This window comes from Gallinula chloropus (genome assembly GCF_964237585.1).
Source record: "Gallinula chloropus genome assembly, chromosome: 4".
Lineage (NCBI taxonomy): Eukaryota > Metazoa > Chordata > Aves > Gruiformes > Rallidae > Gallinula > Gallinula chloropus.
In genome coordinates this window covers 86,369,273-86,387,737 of record NC_140088.1, presented here as the reverse complement: position 1 = coordinate 86,387,737, position 18,465 = coordinate 86,369,273, and the positions used below count along the sequence as shown (strand labels likewise).

The window sequence follows — 18,465 nt, the reverse complement described above, 5'->3', positions numbered from 1 at the left end:
AAATTGTGCAGTAATACTAATGATCCACATTCACGTCTGGCATAATTGTTTTAGCTTCATTGGCTCCACTGAATTTGGGCCCATTCCATCTTCTGAACTTCTGTTGCACAATTTGTACATGACGTACAGTCCTTAACATTTAAAATGTGATTTTAATTTTTTTTTATTACTCACAAGTTTGCTTACATTTTATAGAACACAAAATAAGTAATAACTGAGGAAAAAAGATTGTCTTAAGTACTGAATCCCAGCATTAACAAGTTAATGTTGTTCAAGATGCATGTCCAGAGCTTCTAGCACTTAGCTGTAATTCAAATTATATCAAAAAGTACATTAAATAATGGATGTTATATTTTCTGTGCCTATTACTGATCTATAAGACTGCTGTATAGTGGACAGTTACTCTGTTGAAAAATTATTAATAAAATTTTACAGAGCACTAGGTCAGAATTTTAGTTGAATGAAAAGCCTAAAGATATATTTGGGGGGTTGAAGGCACAACTTTCTAGTCATAATGACAATTGCAAACATCCAGACTTCAGCTACAAATTCAAAAAAATCATAAGGAAAGGTCAGAAAAAGAAAAAACTCTTCATTTTGGACATTGGGATTTATCTGTTCAGTGAGAGTTTTGGATCTTTTTTAGGGCTAAAATGTAATAAGCTGGGGATGACAACACCACAAGTAATGTTAAATGATCCCAACATTTTTTTTAAGCTCATTTTGTTGATGTTCGCCATCCAAGCTAACAGAGGCTGCCATAGCTACAACAATTTTTATATTTCTATCTCATAGAGAGGTGCCTGGTTTTTTGGTCTGAAAGTTGTGTTTGCCATGCCCTGAACTGGTGTGTTCTCTTTTGTTCTGTCTAAAACAACCCTGTTTTTAAAGCCCAGATGAGCAAGCGTGGCCAGATAGGGGAGGATCAGCTCAGGCATTTTCAGACATCCACACTATGCATGTGTGGACCAGCATACAGACATGCATATATATACGTGGAGGTCTGGTCTGTAAAGCTTATGATAGTCAAAGCAAGATTCACCCGAACAAACCACAGATTTAAGATGAGAGCACTTGATAGTATTACATGCCCTGATTCAGATGCACATAGTAACAGATAATGCTAAGTATAAAGGAGTCTGAAATGACCAGCTTAGAGATGATCACCTACACTTAGACCTCTGCTCTGTGAAGGCAAAACCAGGTGAAAAAAATAAAATCAGCAGGTTTTTTCTAGTCTATTCATCTAGCAGACTATTCTGGTTTTACATACTCTATTTTAAGATTTTATATATTTTATATAACACAGAAAACTCTGTATTTTTTCAATCAGGTAATATATTTTCAGCTGCTCAGTTGTATTTTCAATGAAAAATTGTTTTGTTTAGAAACACAGCTTCAGTCATCAAGTACGTTCACCTGCACAGACCAGAGTAACGTTTGTTATCATTTTCTAGACACATAATACATAATCAACCAAATCAGAAGGAATTTGAAGAAAAGGCTGTGTATTATTTACTCATATCATTGAAACTTTGATGAAGTAGACCAGCCTTGTGGGTTACTGAATCTCCTCTCTTATACGGCTCTCATCAATATGAATTCTGCAGTAGCACTGAGTAGAGAATAAAAATACCCACTCATGGTCATTAATTTGTTTATGTCTTGTTTTCAAGCATAGGTTACCCTCTGAGTTACAGATTTCAGAGAACTAACTGAAAGTTTTAAGTGACTTAATAAGTCACTTTTAAGTGACAGGCTGTAGTGAGGCAGGGTTTGTATTCTTCTCCCTAATTACGAGTGATAGGACAAGAGGAAATGGCCTCAAGTTGCGCCAGAGAAGGTTCAGATTGGATATTAGGAGTGTGATGAGGAGTGCTGAAGCATTAGAACAGGCTGCCCAGGGAGGTGGTGGACTCACCATCCCTGGGGGTGTTTAAAAAACAGGTAGATGAGGTGCTTTGGGAGATGGTTTAGCGGATTCGTGGGGTAGGGATGACAGTTACACTTGATGATCTTGAAGGTCTTTTCCAACCTTGATGATTCTGTGAATATTGAACAATATTTCAAGTAAGCTTACCAGTTTCAGAGAGCAGTTTGGTAGCTTCCAGTACCTTCTCAGTATAAACTCCAGTTTCATAGTTTTCCATCTCTGCATTAATGATGTGAATAACTCTGGCTGCACGGCCTCGAATGGCACCCGCAGTTCTGTCTAGTGTATCAACATCCCCCTCTTGAAGAGCAATCACACACTTATTCACATCTTCCAGAATATGGTTTTCTGGAAGGTAGGAAAAAAAAAAATAAGGTTCATTTCATTTCATTCTCCTTCATAGCAAAGCTTACTGATTTGGGTGAGCAGTAAGTGTCAGTACAGTAAAAAATTTATATCTATCCTTATATAATAAATATCATTCTATGATAGTATGCCACAAAACAGTAAACATCTCAAGTATGACATTGATCTTTTAAAGGGACTGGACTATGTCCTCACACCTATGCTGGGAGTACAAATCTGTAATTCTTTGAAAAATAGCCACACCACCACACTGAATTCTATTATAATGAAAGTGCAATAAAAATCAATCCCAGAAGACAAGTGGTCAGATATTATGCAGATGCCTTAATAAATAGTTGGGCAATTTTCTGCAGATGAATTTACACATTCCTATAAACGGTTTAATATTGTTGGTTCAATTGTGACTAAATCAGTCAGAAAAGCAAACAAATCATTTAGAAAAGACAACAGCAAAAGCTTTTTATAGACAGCAGGAGGCTGTGCACAAGCAGCTCATCTCCACTCTGATTATGTTAGAGATGAAGGTGTGAACTTTTCATGACACTTAGAATAATCATATGTGACTGTGCATACTCTGAACTGAGTTGACAACAGTGGGTCTGCTCAGGTGATGTAATACCAAGTAGGTTTCCTGAAATCTTGGGAGGTTTATCATTTTTTTCCCTGCTCAGAATCAGGCCATCTGCTTTCACGTGATGCAGTATCACGTTTTATGTAGTATTCTCACATACAGATAATCTGAAAGGGTGAAGCAGATTTTGACTAGCTCAGACATTATTTCCCTGCAGCTGGTACAGTTAAAAATCATTTCAATAATGAAAGTATGACTGAATTTTGTATTTGAGCACACTCATTCTGAGAAATTCAGTGACTCTTAAGAGCAACTTACCTTCCTGCCACAGACATCTAAACTGAAAATGAAATGCTGTTCTTTGTAGTAGTAATAAATAAAACAATCAAATCGGTTACAAATTCCTTTTTGTTAATTATTCTTGGCCACAAAAATGGAATGACACAATAATCTTCACTGTTAAAAATCCCAAGGTTGGATCATTTGAGGGTTTCAGAAATGTTTTACATGATGTCAAATTTTGAACTGTAACAACTCTGAATGTAAAATGAAAGTCCCCTGAGCTGTGAATTAGAGTAAATTACAAGGCAAAATTCTTTGTTAAAAAAAATATGTCTCTCCATCTTTTAAAAAGGTTGCTTTGCTAAAATATTTCTTCACTATTTCCTCCTCACATTCTCCATTTTCTTTACCATGACATTATCAAATTTTGCCCAACAAAAAGTATTTTCTGACTACGAACATCCACTGCATTTGGAATATAAAGTGATTAAATTACGGTCAAGCTTTTTTTGGTAGCCAACGCATTAATAAAACATACCAACATGACATTCAATATGAAGAGGAGGAGGTGTAATTTCTGAGGTACGTTTAACCAGACACGAGCCCATTTTGAATGCTTCACTGGTTTAACATCCAAAAATAAAACTACCCTGTGTAAGCTGAGGCTTCCAAGCTTACAGCTAGCAGCAACACGCATTCTGGATACGCAAAATGTTTTCCTATTTTTAATAGAGATGTCTATGGCCAGTATTAGAAAGCAATCTGAACCCGAAAGAAATACTACTTCTCAGCTGCCTTAGAAAGTTTGGATGTAAGTCAAGACTATCTCAAAAAATATGTTAGAAGAAAATATAAAAAAACCCAAAAAGTAAAAATGTCATTTCTTCCAGCAACTTCTGATTTTATGCCTGCAAATGCTTTGAGTGAACAAATCCCACAGACATATAACCAAGTGGCCATGTCAGCATGTTTGCCATCTCTTTGGCTTGTGGACCAGTCTGCATTTTACAGCTTGGCCTGCCCTTTCATTGTATTACTGTTGAAAATTGTTTGTCAGTCTCAAATGAAAATTTACATGCTACCAGATTCTGAAGTACCCTTTATTTTGAGAGTTCATTTTCATTTTCTTGTCATGGCTTGCAGTAAACACTCTAGCACTGATGTCGAATTGTAGAGTGTAATTATGCAAAGCCAAACCATTTCCCTGTTACTACTAATAGCGGGATACAAGTAAAGAAAACAAAGGGGAGGGCAAAAAAGAAAATGAAAGAGGTTTTTTTTTAAGGGTAAATATTTTGTTTTCTTGAAAGATCTTAAAATTTGATTAGGTAATTTAGGAAGCATCAAAGAAAAGAATGTAGAATGAAACACAAAATTAAGATCTCTTGAAATTTGTCTCTTCTGTGATGTTGAGAGTAAGCTAAGCACACCTGGCACATTCTACATCCCTAGTCACAACAATGAAATTCAACTCTTTCAAACCATAACAGGAAAATGAGATTTCTGCAGCAAGCAATTAACCCAAGACATGCAGCACTTGGCAGTTACACTACTCATTGTGTATGACTATGTAATAACAATACACTCTGCCACAAATTGTAGCACTTTGTGTCACAGTCTTTTCTCCATCCTCCTTGTAGAGTCAAAATCCTTCTCCTCTGGAACTCAGAAGTGCTTCCCAGCTCATGTCCTGACAATATACTCAGATGAGACTCACATGCAATATCTGCCTAGTTCCCTTCTTCCTACCCCTCCCCAGGGACTGGTTACCTTCCATAGATGATTTGGGGCCAGGACTGTGTATTACATCTGCCCTACTGCTTGCAGAGAGCTGATCTGAGCAAAGCTACAAAAAGTAAGGAAAGTTCATTTTTCCTCCTCTTGTCCACAACTGCACAAGGACTCTAATAATTTCTGTAAATATTGTCAGCCTGTCACAGGCCTTTAATAAATTCTTAAATTACTAAAATACTACTTTGCGCCTGAGTTGAAATACAATTTCTCTAGAAATAGAAGCAGGCTATTTTCTGGGAGGGGAAAAGCTAACCATTGCTACCAGGGATTAATTGGCATGGCCTGGTTGCTCCTACTTAGGGTGAAGGTCAGCATTCCAATAAAGGACTAAGGGACTAATGATACTTCAGCAATTGTAGCTTTTCTCTGATCCAGTCCGTTACTTTAATTCAGCAGTATATTTTTAGAAGAGTCCCTTGATCCCAGTACCTGAAACGGAGAGGAAATCGTCCACAGAAGTGATGTCATCAACAGCTTCAGTGAGAACTCGCACTTGTTTCTCCCACTGATCTTTAAAGACATCCATGTTGTCCTGTGCTACTTTGCTCTGAGGTCTGGCAGCCAACGTGAGTGCAGCATTTATTACCTGTTATTCAAAATTATTTGTTACAGGGAATAGCAATTTTTTTTTTCACAAGGGAAAGAACAGCTAGATTACAGACTGTGTTAAAAATACAGCATTACACCCCATTTGATATGCAGGTCTCAAGATACAAATGCATTTTTCACAGTTCGTGGTAAGCAGGCAGCGATGTAATGACAAAGGAAAGGTTATAATCTTCATCCAGGCTGCCTTCCCTGTCGCAGTTAACGGATGATTTTTAATGCCGAAAGGGCTCTCAATATTTTTTTAACAGGCATCTTTCTTACCTGTGGGCACAGACTATCAATCTGTGTTGCTGCCATACGGACTAACTTCACACCTTCTTCATTATTCGAGATTGAACAGGCCAGATTTGCAACCTGCAATGAAATCAACAGCATGACAGTCAAGTTTTAGGCAAACAGTCCGCTTCATACTTCTCTCGTTTCTTACTGAGCCTTGCCTAGAATGAAATAATTGTATATAAGAGGAATGATACATCATCTTCTGTTCTGGTTAACAGAAATCCATGCAGATTATTTCCTTACTGGCAAAGTGAACTTGCCATCTTCATTAGATTTTCTCAAAATTTTCCCTTACTGTACAGTTTTCAATATCTTCCTCTATAATTTGAAAATAATCTCCTGAGAAATTACACCAAACAATTATCTATAAGTTTTCTTTCCTCAGTTTCTTTTTCCTTTTATTAACCACGTCCAAAATCAATACTAATAATCAGGCTCATCCATATACTTTGCACTCCCCAAAATGTCTTTGATGTTGTAACACATGGAATTAGACTTTTCCACTTATAAACAAAACTCCGATATTTTCAGTGATACTGGGAAGTTACATATTTCACAAGCGTATTCATTGTGTTAAGACACTGTTGTTTTCACACATGTTAAAACCCCTTTAAATCTCAGGTGAACCTCTGTATTTCTACATGACTTTCTGCCCCAGAGTAAAATGTCCATCAGCAAGAATAACATAACTTGGTCATGTGAAATATCTCTGTGGAAAGCCTCATTCTGTAACATATGCCTGAAGATCTGCTTCAAAGGTGTAGGTATCTGGTCTGGCACAGCTTTGAGAAGTCTGAACCTCACAAGACTGCAGGCTGTTTGGATAAGATGAAGACAGGTGAGACTTGAAGAGACACCCGAATGAGATGCAGCAATCACACCATGCCTCCAGCCACTACAGTGCTGCATCTCCACGTCTTGGATTCAAGTGGCAGAGCAATGCTCTTCCAGCTCATACTGTGCTTGAAAAAAAACCTTCCCAAAAGCTTCCTGCCAAGTCCATGAATCTGCCATGGGTTTTGCAGACGGCAATTCATGTCACACCACACATAATTAAGCTCATCAGTGATATTTAAATCACAAAGGTACATTCTGGGAGGGGGAGAATACAAGATAATTTTTTTTTAATCACCCAAAAGTATGGCTCTTAATTCCAATGTACATTAAAACAAACTTATACAATTTTAAATATGCTTCCTTGATATTACTCACTGTGCCTGGAGGCATAACTATCAGTTGGAAATGATTCATGAATTAGTTCAAATACCCCCATCTTTACAATTTTCCTCCAGTCTCCCCTTGTGGTATTAATCTGTTCTCGTCTCCAGTGCAGATCGCCACATTAGCCCTGGTCCATCTGTTCTGCATAGAACCTATTTCACTTCACAGTTATGTAGAACGTGGTTTGCATATATCACAGTGCCAAAGCCCAGGGAAGAAAACAACCTAAGGCTTCAAAGAATCTTGCAGGCATTTCCTAGTGAAGATTTTATCATAATGTTGTGATTTTTATTTTCATTTCATGGTGAGACAAATGAGTTAGTCTGTTTGTTAACAGCCTTACAGCGCTCATGTCAAAACCGTTCTCCTAAGCTGACATCTTCCAATTAATTTACCATTTTCTGCAGTCACTTCTTTGCACACATCAAACAGACCACTTTAATCTTCATGAGAAACAAAAGCTAAGCAGGATAATAATTAGAATGCATTAACATGAGTGGAAATTACAGACCTTAAAACCTAGCAAATGGTATTAAGTTCAGCAAAAGCCATCTTCCTGTATTTTAAATAAGTGGTTTTTCAGATTGCCCTTTCATTATGTGATTATCATGATGAAAATCTTTCCTAAGGCTTCAGATGCACTATATATCTTGGGTTTTTTCTTACATAGTAGCGAGATATGCGACTGAAAGGGGCTGGGTGTCAAGAAACGGCAATCAAACTATTAAGCAGGTCTTTGAGATCTTTTAGAAGATATTTTTGCAGCAAAATTAGTGAAAATAAAACATCGCCTCTCTGTTAATCACTCTTTCAATAGAATCTGATGAGAAAATATTTGGATATTGTAAAGCCTCCTGGTTTTCCAAAGAAGGGTACAGACTTAATCAAAGAAAGCTTTTTTCTCTTTTTTTTTGTGAAATAATTTAGAGTTCAGTACACTTTTTGGGATATTACTATCAATACAGAAGTACAAATGTAATTTAGGCTACATGAAACATGCATCAAAAGAGCATTACAGTTATCTGTTTAATAATAATGATACATATCATGTATAATCCTAATCTAAATAGTTTCTGTGATATATTTCAAGTCTTGCATAAATACAGTGCTCTATCTTCAGCAGTCAGAAAGCAATGCTACTTTCCCAATTCAGCAGGGAGTATGCCAGCCTGTACCATGGGAAGATCTGATTATGTCAAATCAGCATAGAGATAAGCAAATCTTGCAAAGGTAGATGCAGTCTGAGTAAAACTGAAATACTATGAATTTACCCAGAACTTACTTTTAAAACATGGCAAGGAATAGACATTATATGCTAAAGTCTGCATTTTAGGTCCATCATGTAAGCATAGACCTGTAAACATATATTTAAAGTGTACTCAATCACCAAATACAACACTATCAATTATTTTGATTACCTTTGTTATCAAATACACAATAAAGTTACCATCAATTAAAATTCTTGGCACAGCAAGGACCATATGCATGCTTTTACTTGAGAGAAACCATGAGGTAATTCAACATGCTTTAGCCTACTATAAATTCAGCAACCTCAGATATTTTTCCTACCTAAACAAAAGTGCTTAGATGAAATTCCACCCCCACTTAGCAGAGACACATTGGTTAGGTGCCAAACTGATCTGTTTGGATAATGGATAAAAAGAGAAAGGCACTTCTAAGACTGTTTCGGGTCTTTGGTTGACTATCCCATCCTCTAGGTGCATCTAGTTTTTATTTAAACTTAAACTATCCCTGGCCCTGATGACTGCTGAAAATGCTATTCCTGATATAAAAGAGATTTTAATGGTGTTTTGCATGTGCATATTTAATACGACATGTTTTGTAGAAGAACCCAGAGTCTTCAAGGTTGGGAATTCATTCAATACGCCACTCCTGAGTTAGACGGAGCAGATAGCTTGCAAAGGAAAATAAAAAGGCTGTATGTTATTGTAGCTTCCAATTTGCCAAAGCTTTGATTTGACAGCCTTTACCTTTACACTTCAAGTGCTCTGTCTCCACCAAAGCATTGAAGAAGAGATTTCACGAGAGGCTGTGGAAGTAACCAAGTAATTAATGTTGCTTTTTCCCCGCCGCCCCCCCTGCTGTTTACCAAGTTCCTTGAGCATACTGAATTCACTGACTGCCTAAACAGAACTTAGGTTTGTGTTAAGATCTGTGTGAACTGAGGAGTATTTATGTGAATTAATACATTTTAAATACTAAAATTAATGAACTATGAATCATCTTTGAAACGTGTAGAAAACTCAGTAACGGTGAAAATGCTGTGTAGATAAACATTATTGTCCAGAATTTCTGGTCTGTTAAGCTACTCGTACACCATTAAAACAATTGCAAAACACCTTAAGCCTATCCTTTCGCCATTCATACTACCTGGGATGGAAATACTTTATTCCTGCCATAAAAATATATTTCACATTACTAAAGCAATCAAAGACCTTTCATGACAATTTATTTTATTTTTACACTGATGAAAATTAGGTGTAGTTACCTTTAATTGTGCTTTTAAACTAGACTGCTTCCAATTTTGACTTAAGGTCTTTGTATTATTAAAGCTAATTATGACTATCAAAATCTATTGTCCTCTGGTTCAAACAAATTCAAAGATTTAATATAGTCACTCTGAATTTTAAGTAAGTGAAAATGTGGAAAAGAAGAAATCCATTGCTTAGAAAAAAAAAGTGAAAAAAAAAAAGGACCAGTATACATTATAGCAATGGAGCAACATCAAAACAAAGGCTGCAGAATATTGCTGCTAATGTACATAGTGTAATGGGGTCTTTTTTATTTTGTTCTTTTTTTCGACCACAGATTGCATAGAAGAAATTATACAAAAAAGCTCTATTCAAATTCCCCAACCATTTAACCATTTTACGGTAGAGAATGCAATCTATTTATATCTTAGTTTTGTATATTCTTTGTAATTTGTTTTTTATCTTTGTTGTTTGTGCCTTTCCTCTAGATACAACTTAGTTTTTCACTGAAGTTTTGATTAAAATATTAGGAAAAAGGAGAATCTACAGCAATTTACTACTTTTTAGGGAAATATAGCATAACTTAAACCCAAGACACCATGAAACATCATTCTACACCACACATTTGAGAAAGTGAAACTCTGAGTTGTTCAGCTTGAGTTGGAGGTGGTTTAAGTCATCTTTACCATTCACAGTGGACTAAAGTTAAGCAAATAATGAGTTACCATGTTTCAGCTGGTGAGTGGTAACTTGCTGAACTGTGGGATCTTGAATACTTGTAATTATTTATCCAACCACAGAGTAATTTATCCAGATAATTTTACAATCTGAATCCTTCAAAATATTTACCTATATTAATATCAGTACTGCTGTAGGCAGTCCAGTGATATTCATGGAGCCACAGCTAAGGCATTTTTTTCTACAGAGCACTGAGTTGAAGTTAGGTTACCCAAGATCTTCAACTTAATTGCCCTCACTCTATTCACTCAAACATTACATTATGAGCAAAACTCTATTTATCACTAGATGGAATGTTTTTGCATATACACAAACAAGTGCTAGAAGTCAAAATATCGCTAAGAGTATATATTGGAGCAGATTCCTCTTCAGGCACTGCCAAGTTGTACTTCCTTTAAAATATTAGACTCTGGTCTTGTTCTCAGTATCCATTCTGTATAGAATGGGAGGAACCTCATATGGGATCACATTGCCCGTTGTCCCTCATTTATGTTATCAAGTCAGGTACTCTTATCTAAATAAGAGATGTATTTTTAAGTTGTTCACATGTACACACGTTTACGTGTTTTAAAAAAGTCTAACTGCATGACAGCAGCAAAAAATGCATTTCTTTTGCAATTAGGATTGATCTAATTTAGTGAGTTTGACATTTTCTCTGAAGAGTTTGTAATGCCAAACCTTGAACAACTTAATATAAACTGCTCATACATTTACAATACTCTATACAAATCTAAGCAGGTCAATAACAGCAGGATGTTGGAAAGCTACAGAGAATTTTAAGCACAACAGTTTAACTTTTTTTTTTCATGTCCCATATACTGCCCACTGAATCTGTGAAAAACTCTTTCCACTTCTCAAAAGGTCAACAGCATATTCACTGATACCTACTAAAGAAATAAGACTTTTCCACTCAAACTCCCTTGAGACTTTCTCCATATCAGATTTAGGTGAAAGAACCTTAAGAGATTTCTGCTTTTGGTAAAGTTCACAGTTAACTCTGACTTGAATAAATTCACTGACTCTCAGAATGAGATTTTTGAAAGAACCTTAAGAGTCTTAGAAGCCTTGTGTGTACTGCAGGTTCAATTCAAAATGCAAAATTCCTAGCTTTGGACAATTTCAGTAAAGTTTTGTTATTGCAATCAGAATTTGCTCCATTTTCTAGGACCATTCTGGCACATGCCACAATTACTGCCTAAAGGATGGAATAGAAGTGAGACCAAAAATGAAACATCATGAAAATTCCTTCTATTTCATTATTTTCATAGCCTCACATTTTTTCATGTTCAGTTATAAAGAATACAATAAAATGTTATTGAATTATGCCTGATTCTTTACTTTTAATATTAGACAATGATTTTAGATATGAACAAAAGAAAAAAAGTTACTCACCAGGAGTACATATTATCTCCTTTTTTTTCCCTTTCTCTTTTTTACATGGAATTTGACCATACAACTGTTTCTTCCTGAAACTGGTCAAGTTCAGGAGCCACAGTAAAGATTTAACATACATCTGTTATGGGTTCTACAGTCCACCAGATCTAAATATCTTGAAATTCAAGGACTTTAGAAAAGTGAGCGTGGATGTTAAGTCCCAGAGCTGAAACCTCTGACAGTAACCTTGCTTAGGAGCTATAGGTGATCAATCATCCTCTTTTTTATAGAGCATGTTTCTGAGGCATTCAGGAGGAATACAATTAACCGATAGTCAGTCGCAGTGGGGAAGTTGTATACTTCCTGGCTGGCCAGCAGGGAGGGAGATCAGGACAGCTGAAAAGGGCTTCTCTCCAAAGTTCACTCCCACAGCAGTTGTGAAGTGCAGTGGGGAAACTCAGCTTCAGATACATGCGATCTTTCCCTTCAGTGGTTTGCTCACTACATCAATGTAATTTGCGAGTTTTCTCTGTATACATGTACATCCAGGCTGAAGAATTATACAGCAAACAGGTGTGGTAAACCTAAAAAAGCAGGTCCTAGTCTCAAAATCAGACTTTAGACCAGATTCTTATATTAATTTTAACTGTTCTTGAGCAATACAACATTTCACTGGTAAAATGCAACAAGCCTTTCTCTTACAATAATGCAGCTTATAAATCTGTGGGGACTCTGCGGTCTATTGTTCATCCATTCTGGTGGGCCATGGATATCCTGTTCTAGACCACACAGCTAACGTGACTGCTGAGTCTAAGTAGTACAGCCAGAATTGATTTCATTTACTGGTTTTCTGAGTTACAGGTATAAATGTATTTTACTTTGTAATGGTACACACTTGTTTTCTTCTTTCACAGAAAGCAAACGTAAAATGTCCAAGAATTCCTGCTGTTAGGTGAGAGATCAGTGACCCATCTCAGTGCTCTTTTACCTCTGTTAGCCAGATCAGGCTAATTTTCTATTTAATTTGACAATAGGTAAAGGCTTTTCCACCATTCCTCCATAGCTGGTTAATTCATACTGAAAAACAGTGAACAAAGAATATAGAGGAATGCGAAAACCTATACCAATGTCTCTGATATGTCAGACCAAAGAATCTTTAAGCAACAGTAACTTTTATGCTACAAAACATGCAGAAACGCCAAAAAAGATTCCTGTGTTTGTTACATAAACAAACTAGGAAGAAATTTAGGGTGTTTGTGTATTAATCCTTTCTGTTCAATTTGCAATCAAGGCCAGCGTTATTCAAACTCATAATGAATTGTGAACAATGTATGCTGAAGTACTCAAGGAGGAAAGAGTTGGTGTTCTATGGAAAAAAAAAGATTTACAAGACAGCAATTTGTATGAGTTGATCTGATAAAGGAATTTTGACAACATACCCCTGGCAGTGCTATAATTAATAGATATTAATAACAACTGTTTACCAAAGCAATACATCTAATAACAGTCCAATATTTTGGCAAATTATTTGGTAACCCTAGAACAGGGTCGCGTGCCTGATTACGCTGTGTTAATTAAATGTTAGTTCTATTAGCAGGAAACTATATTTTGATAGCTGCTGAAGAAAAACAGAAGATTGTAGTAGGAACTCAAAAATTTCATGATAGTAACAGAGGTTTTGAAGATATTAACACAGTGTGATATCAGACAAACCAGAGTATAAACAAATCACAAATTATAATTATTGATCCCTACAGAAACATAACCCATGAGTTAGACGGAATCAATTCTAGGACTAAAGATGTATAATGATCTATAAAAGCTGCTAGTGATTGATAGTGCAGGTGGGGATATCTTTAAATTTTATTTAAGTATCCAACAACAGTAACTTTTTGTTCACATGAGAACCTGAAAATTAGCTACGCAAAACAAGTTCGTTATCATTAAGGGAAAATGTACCTCTAGTCCTTCTGCTTCATCCATGACCCTGCCTTTGAGGTAAGGTTAAGATCTGTGACCAGTTGTGTTGGTCATCCCCTAACTGGCATGAAAGATCACATCTGTGTCAAGATGAGCATCCCACTGAGGGAGAATTCAGCTTTTTGCTTTACTTGGCCTACTTGACAGCCTGGAAGGACTGGTCAGCACAATCACTTGTTCTGCCATAGCTCGTGCTGCATTTGTCCAGCTATCACATGACATATAAACAGGAAACATAGAAGGAAGGTCTGAAGATAACATAAGGAAGTTAATGAGAATGAAAGAACATGGGCATACATAGAAGCTAGAGACATTGCAAAAGTGGAAATGGCGATACATCTTCACAAGGGCTGGAGAAAAACTGTAGGTAGTACATGACAAGGAAGATTGCCAGTGTGAAAGAATTCTGAGATTATCATGGCCTGTAGAATGTAAATTTATTTTTAAGAAATCAAGAGTTATTAGTTCCCTTGCTTGCAGACATAACCCTGGAAAACGCCATGATTGTTGTCATAGGGGTGAGTGAAGAGATTCGTATTTAGAATAATATTTTAAAGGCTTATAAAGTCACATTCAGAGAAAGATTGATCTTACTTGTATCCAATTTTTGTGCAATAATGGTCTGTAAAATATTGTTACAATAACTTAGTAACGGCTCAACAGTAATGTAGAATGATGTCGTCTGCCCAAACCCAGAATGCACCGAGAAGGAAACAGAACTAGAAGTTCCCTTTTCTATTCTTTCTGTCAGTACACTTTAACCCTGGCATGGAGGGAACACATACTGCCTCAAAACATCATTTGTTTTACTCAGCTGCTTAGTAGCTCTTTTTCCTCTTAATGCATCACTTTTTCTCTTGGGAAAGTCACATGTATGATAATTGGGTTTTTTTTTACAATATAAGTGTCTGACACCAAGAAACAAAGACCCAGAGTACTAAAGAGAAAAACAGTATGTGGATATATGATGTATTTTCCCATTTCTGTTCTATATAAAATAGTCACCTACTCCTTATTGTCCTATCACTGTATAACCATACTTTTTGTGGGATCAGAAACAGAGATGACTTACATACAGATGTCTAACAGCAGCTGTAATTATACCAGTAAGTTAATCAGAGCCAACACAGACCTGAGCCTTTGCACACTCACCCACCTTCTTCAACTGTAAACGTAATCCTTAGTGGGAGTTCTAGCCTAAACTACCTCATCTATATAACACATGGTCTTGCTTATAAGTATTCAGAAGATGTGGGCAAAAGAATTGGCACTGAGAAACCTTACACCTCGATCTGTTCTTACAGGTAAGTAAAGAACAATGAGAAGAGAAAAACAGCATTTATATTTAGTTCTCGCTCCGCTTCTGAAATGGGAATACATTTTAAAAAGCAGTATTAATTATTGAACATGCTGGAATTTATATCCTCAAATTATATTTTTTTCTTAATTTAAGACTGCATTTTTATGGGTTTTTTCATAGAAATTAATTTTTGTTATAGTACTAATAAAATTGTGGAAATTTTCATCTCAGTTGTAAAAACAATCATATGGTTTATTTGATTAAAACCCCTTACTTTCTGACTCAGTCTTACATATTATCCCAGTTCTCACATATTTGCAGTTCTAGGCATGAAAGCTGATTACCTTTCCACAGGATCATCATTACCTCATAAATATCCAAACCCATTTAAACAAAACCAGGATTATTGTTTGTGCTTTAGAGTGTTGTTTCTGGCTTTTTCTTTGCATCCACAAAAACCAAAAATTGTTTTAAGAATGCAGCTCACATGCAGAGTTTTTTATAATGAGTTTTTATATCAAGACTTCTTCATGTGACTTTTGCCATTAAACACAAAAGGGGAGCAAACTTAATAGGACTGCACATATCTTTAATTCACTGATTTATTGTCCCCTGGGCATGTAGAGTCCATTATGCCTTCTATTAGACTTAATGACAATATCAGCATGTGCTTGGGCTCCTTTGTAAACTTGTGGTTCAAAGCCTGTAGTCAGTGGGTCTATGATAATTCTGCAGAAAGTGTCTCCATCAATCCATCTTATTTTTTGAATCTTTTGATTAGTTGAATTGAAAATAACATAAGTTTTTGTCTTAGTGAGAATTAGATTCCTAAATTTCTCTGAAAACTGGCAACTATTTTGAAGGGACAAACTATATTAACCTCTTAATGCCTCACTGAGGAATGAGTTTATCTGGCAGAACACACTGAGGAATTCATGAGAGATTTCATACAATCTCTGGAAAAATCTACCACTGGATCTCACACTTGACCACCAAATACAAATCTCTAAGAAACCAGGATTCATCAGATCTAGTCTTTACAGAATTACTTGCCTAGTAAAAAGATATTACTTCTTTCTACAAAACTACAGCAATAGTTGCACATCTGAAAAAACTTTCAACTAGGGAGCAGAATGACTGTGTTTCTGTGGGGTTCCATGTTGTTTACAACAACACAGATTTGAAGTAAGAAGATGTTTTAGCATCCTTTATAGAGACTTCTGACCTTTGTGATATGGTTAAGCCCACGCTATTAACATCACTCCAGACATGCAAAACCTTAAGTTAAACTCAGGAGTTGCTCAACACTTTGATTTCCTGTTTCCATAAGAGCTTTTCAATAAATCAGCTATAAAATTAGCTACAGCTGATGCCCCTCCCCTGTGTTGATTAGGAAACTATCCTTCATCAAATTACAGGCCATCATTCAGTTTTCAAAGACCTGTTTAATTAACTCATTCCCAAGATATCATTCCAGAACAGGGGAAAAACGCTTGGACACATAGGATGGAAAGGAGCATTACTGAGTCTCCCTCTGAGGCCCATTCCATGCTGTTTGAAGAAATGGCAATTGCACCCATTAATATGTCTAGATAAGGTGAGGGACCTTCACAGTACTTATTTCAACCCATGGATTGTTATTTGTAGGGCAGGTGAGGAAAAACACCTCCCCATGTTCTTTAGGAGCAGCGCAAATCAAGTTTCTTACATTTTTGGGAACATTCTGGCCAAGTTTGATTTGTTTCATCGGGAGACTAGATACCACAGCAACATTCATTTCACTACACTGACATTAATACAATATTACTACAAGTCATGGAAATTGGAGCTGAAAGCAACCCTGACAGATGATGCTCCCGTCTGAAGGCAGGATCAGCTGTAGCTAAACCATTCCTGGCAGATGTTTGTTTCACTTAGTCTCACGAGCCTGCATTGACACCGGTTGTATGGATTTCTATTCCTGTACATGAAACATTTAATTAAGGAAAACAAATAGCAACAGTGTGTGACGAGGTCAGATTTACTAGAGCAACTACAATGAGTGTACACTAATCTGTGCTCAGGGCCCATTCTAAGAGATTGAAGAACGACAGCAAGAAATAAATAAAAGAACCAGCAAACCAAAACATCTTTCTTTTCTTTGCATATATCTCCTCTGCAGACTCACTGTTAGTGAAAATCTGGATCTGAGCTGGATCTGACTTTGTGAGTGAAAGGAACAAAGAAAAAAATCCACTGTACAGCAGTAAGGCTATTTGCATCTGTCAGGACTATCTTTACAGAATCATAATAAAGTCACACAACTTTCATACCTTAAAAAAATAAACACACTCCCCCCAAGAAACCCTTAAAATGCAATCTACCAAGAAGCTTCATACAGTGTTGGTGACATTTTTAGCTGTCTTTTTTGTCATGTGCATGTCTGTGCTTGAAACACCACCACAAAAGATTTTCAGAAGAGTCGTAAGTATTAATCTTGTAAATTAAATTTCCACATATTACCCAGGCTTTTACACTATCTTTAGCACTTAGAAAACCAAAGGGGGCGGGGGAGGGGAGAAAGGAAAATAAAAGGAAACATCTTTGAAGGATTTTTGTCTCTGACATGTTCTCTTCATAACAGGTGAGGTGCTGGTCCCTCTCAACTGTTTAGCGCATTGCTATTGCTGTCTCTGCTCAGATGTCTTTAGTATCTTAGACTCCCCAACTAAAGCAAATATCATGATAAAATTTCTGATCACTACTTTTCTTATTTAAAATGGACCATGGTCAACTCAGTTCTCATTACCTGAAAACGAATCCCTGTTCAAACGCTGAGAAATACCAACGGAAGCCCTGAACAGATTAAAACATGTTAATAATTTTTAAATATAAGTCCTTTAAATTGTGTTTATGAGAGTAAGAAATGGGGAAGGGTGGTTCAAGTGCAGCTATAAACACAATCAATTAAGCCCTTGCACAGTAAAGAACTGCAGATCACGTTCAACATTTCACTTGATAAAATTCTAAAATAGAAACACGAACATCACCTACTCTAACATAAAATGACAAAGCTTCTTCACTTAATGCATCCAATGAGACAAAGCTGAAGTTCCCCAACTGATGCACAGCAGCTTTGCTCTGCTTGAGTAAAACTTCAGTGATTTACGAAAGGCTTGGACCATATAACACACTCTTTGGTCAATACACTGCAGCTTTGACAAACTGAGGTAGAAACTAATTCCATAATCAATCCCCCAATGATCACGAATGCCAGTAAATGTTGCTTTGTTTTCACTTCTCTATACGTAAAATGACATTACAGAAATGTTTACCGGACTCTATATAGAAATGTCTCTGTGGTGCCAGTCCATGTATAAAAAGTAAATTAAACAGGATTTTCTAATTGTGCTGATTGATCACAAAAGTTTTTATTTCATTGGCATGAAAAAGATACAATTGGTTAATGGAAAAATGTGTTGTAGCACATATATATATATAAAAAAGTATATCCCATCGCTACCAGAAATAATGAATAATGCATTAC

The 18,465-nt window shown here is 36.3% G+C and overlaps 1 protein-coding gene across 3 annotated transcripts in view; it reads right to left on the bottom strand.

Moving 5' to 3' along the window:
• CTNNA2 (catenin alpha 2) overlaps positions 1 to 18,465 on the bottom strand; it is a gene marked incomplete at both ends in the record, with an annotated part of 407,127 nt that overhangs the window by 54,271 nt on the left and 334,391 nt on the right. For all 3 annotated transcript variants that reach the window (XM_084262814.1, XM_084262815.1, XM_084262816.1), the window contains 3 exons: positions 2,081 to 2,281; positions 5,376 to 5,532; positions 5,817 to 5,909. In XM_084262814.1, the coding sequence (XP_084118940.1) occupies positions 2,081 to 2,281; positions 5,376 to 5,532; positions 5,817 to 5,909 (451 nt within the window). The remainder of the gene's footprint in view (positions 1 to 2,080; positions 2,282 to 5,375; positions 5,533 to 5,816; positions 5,910 to 18,465) is intronic.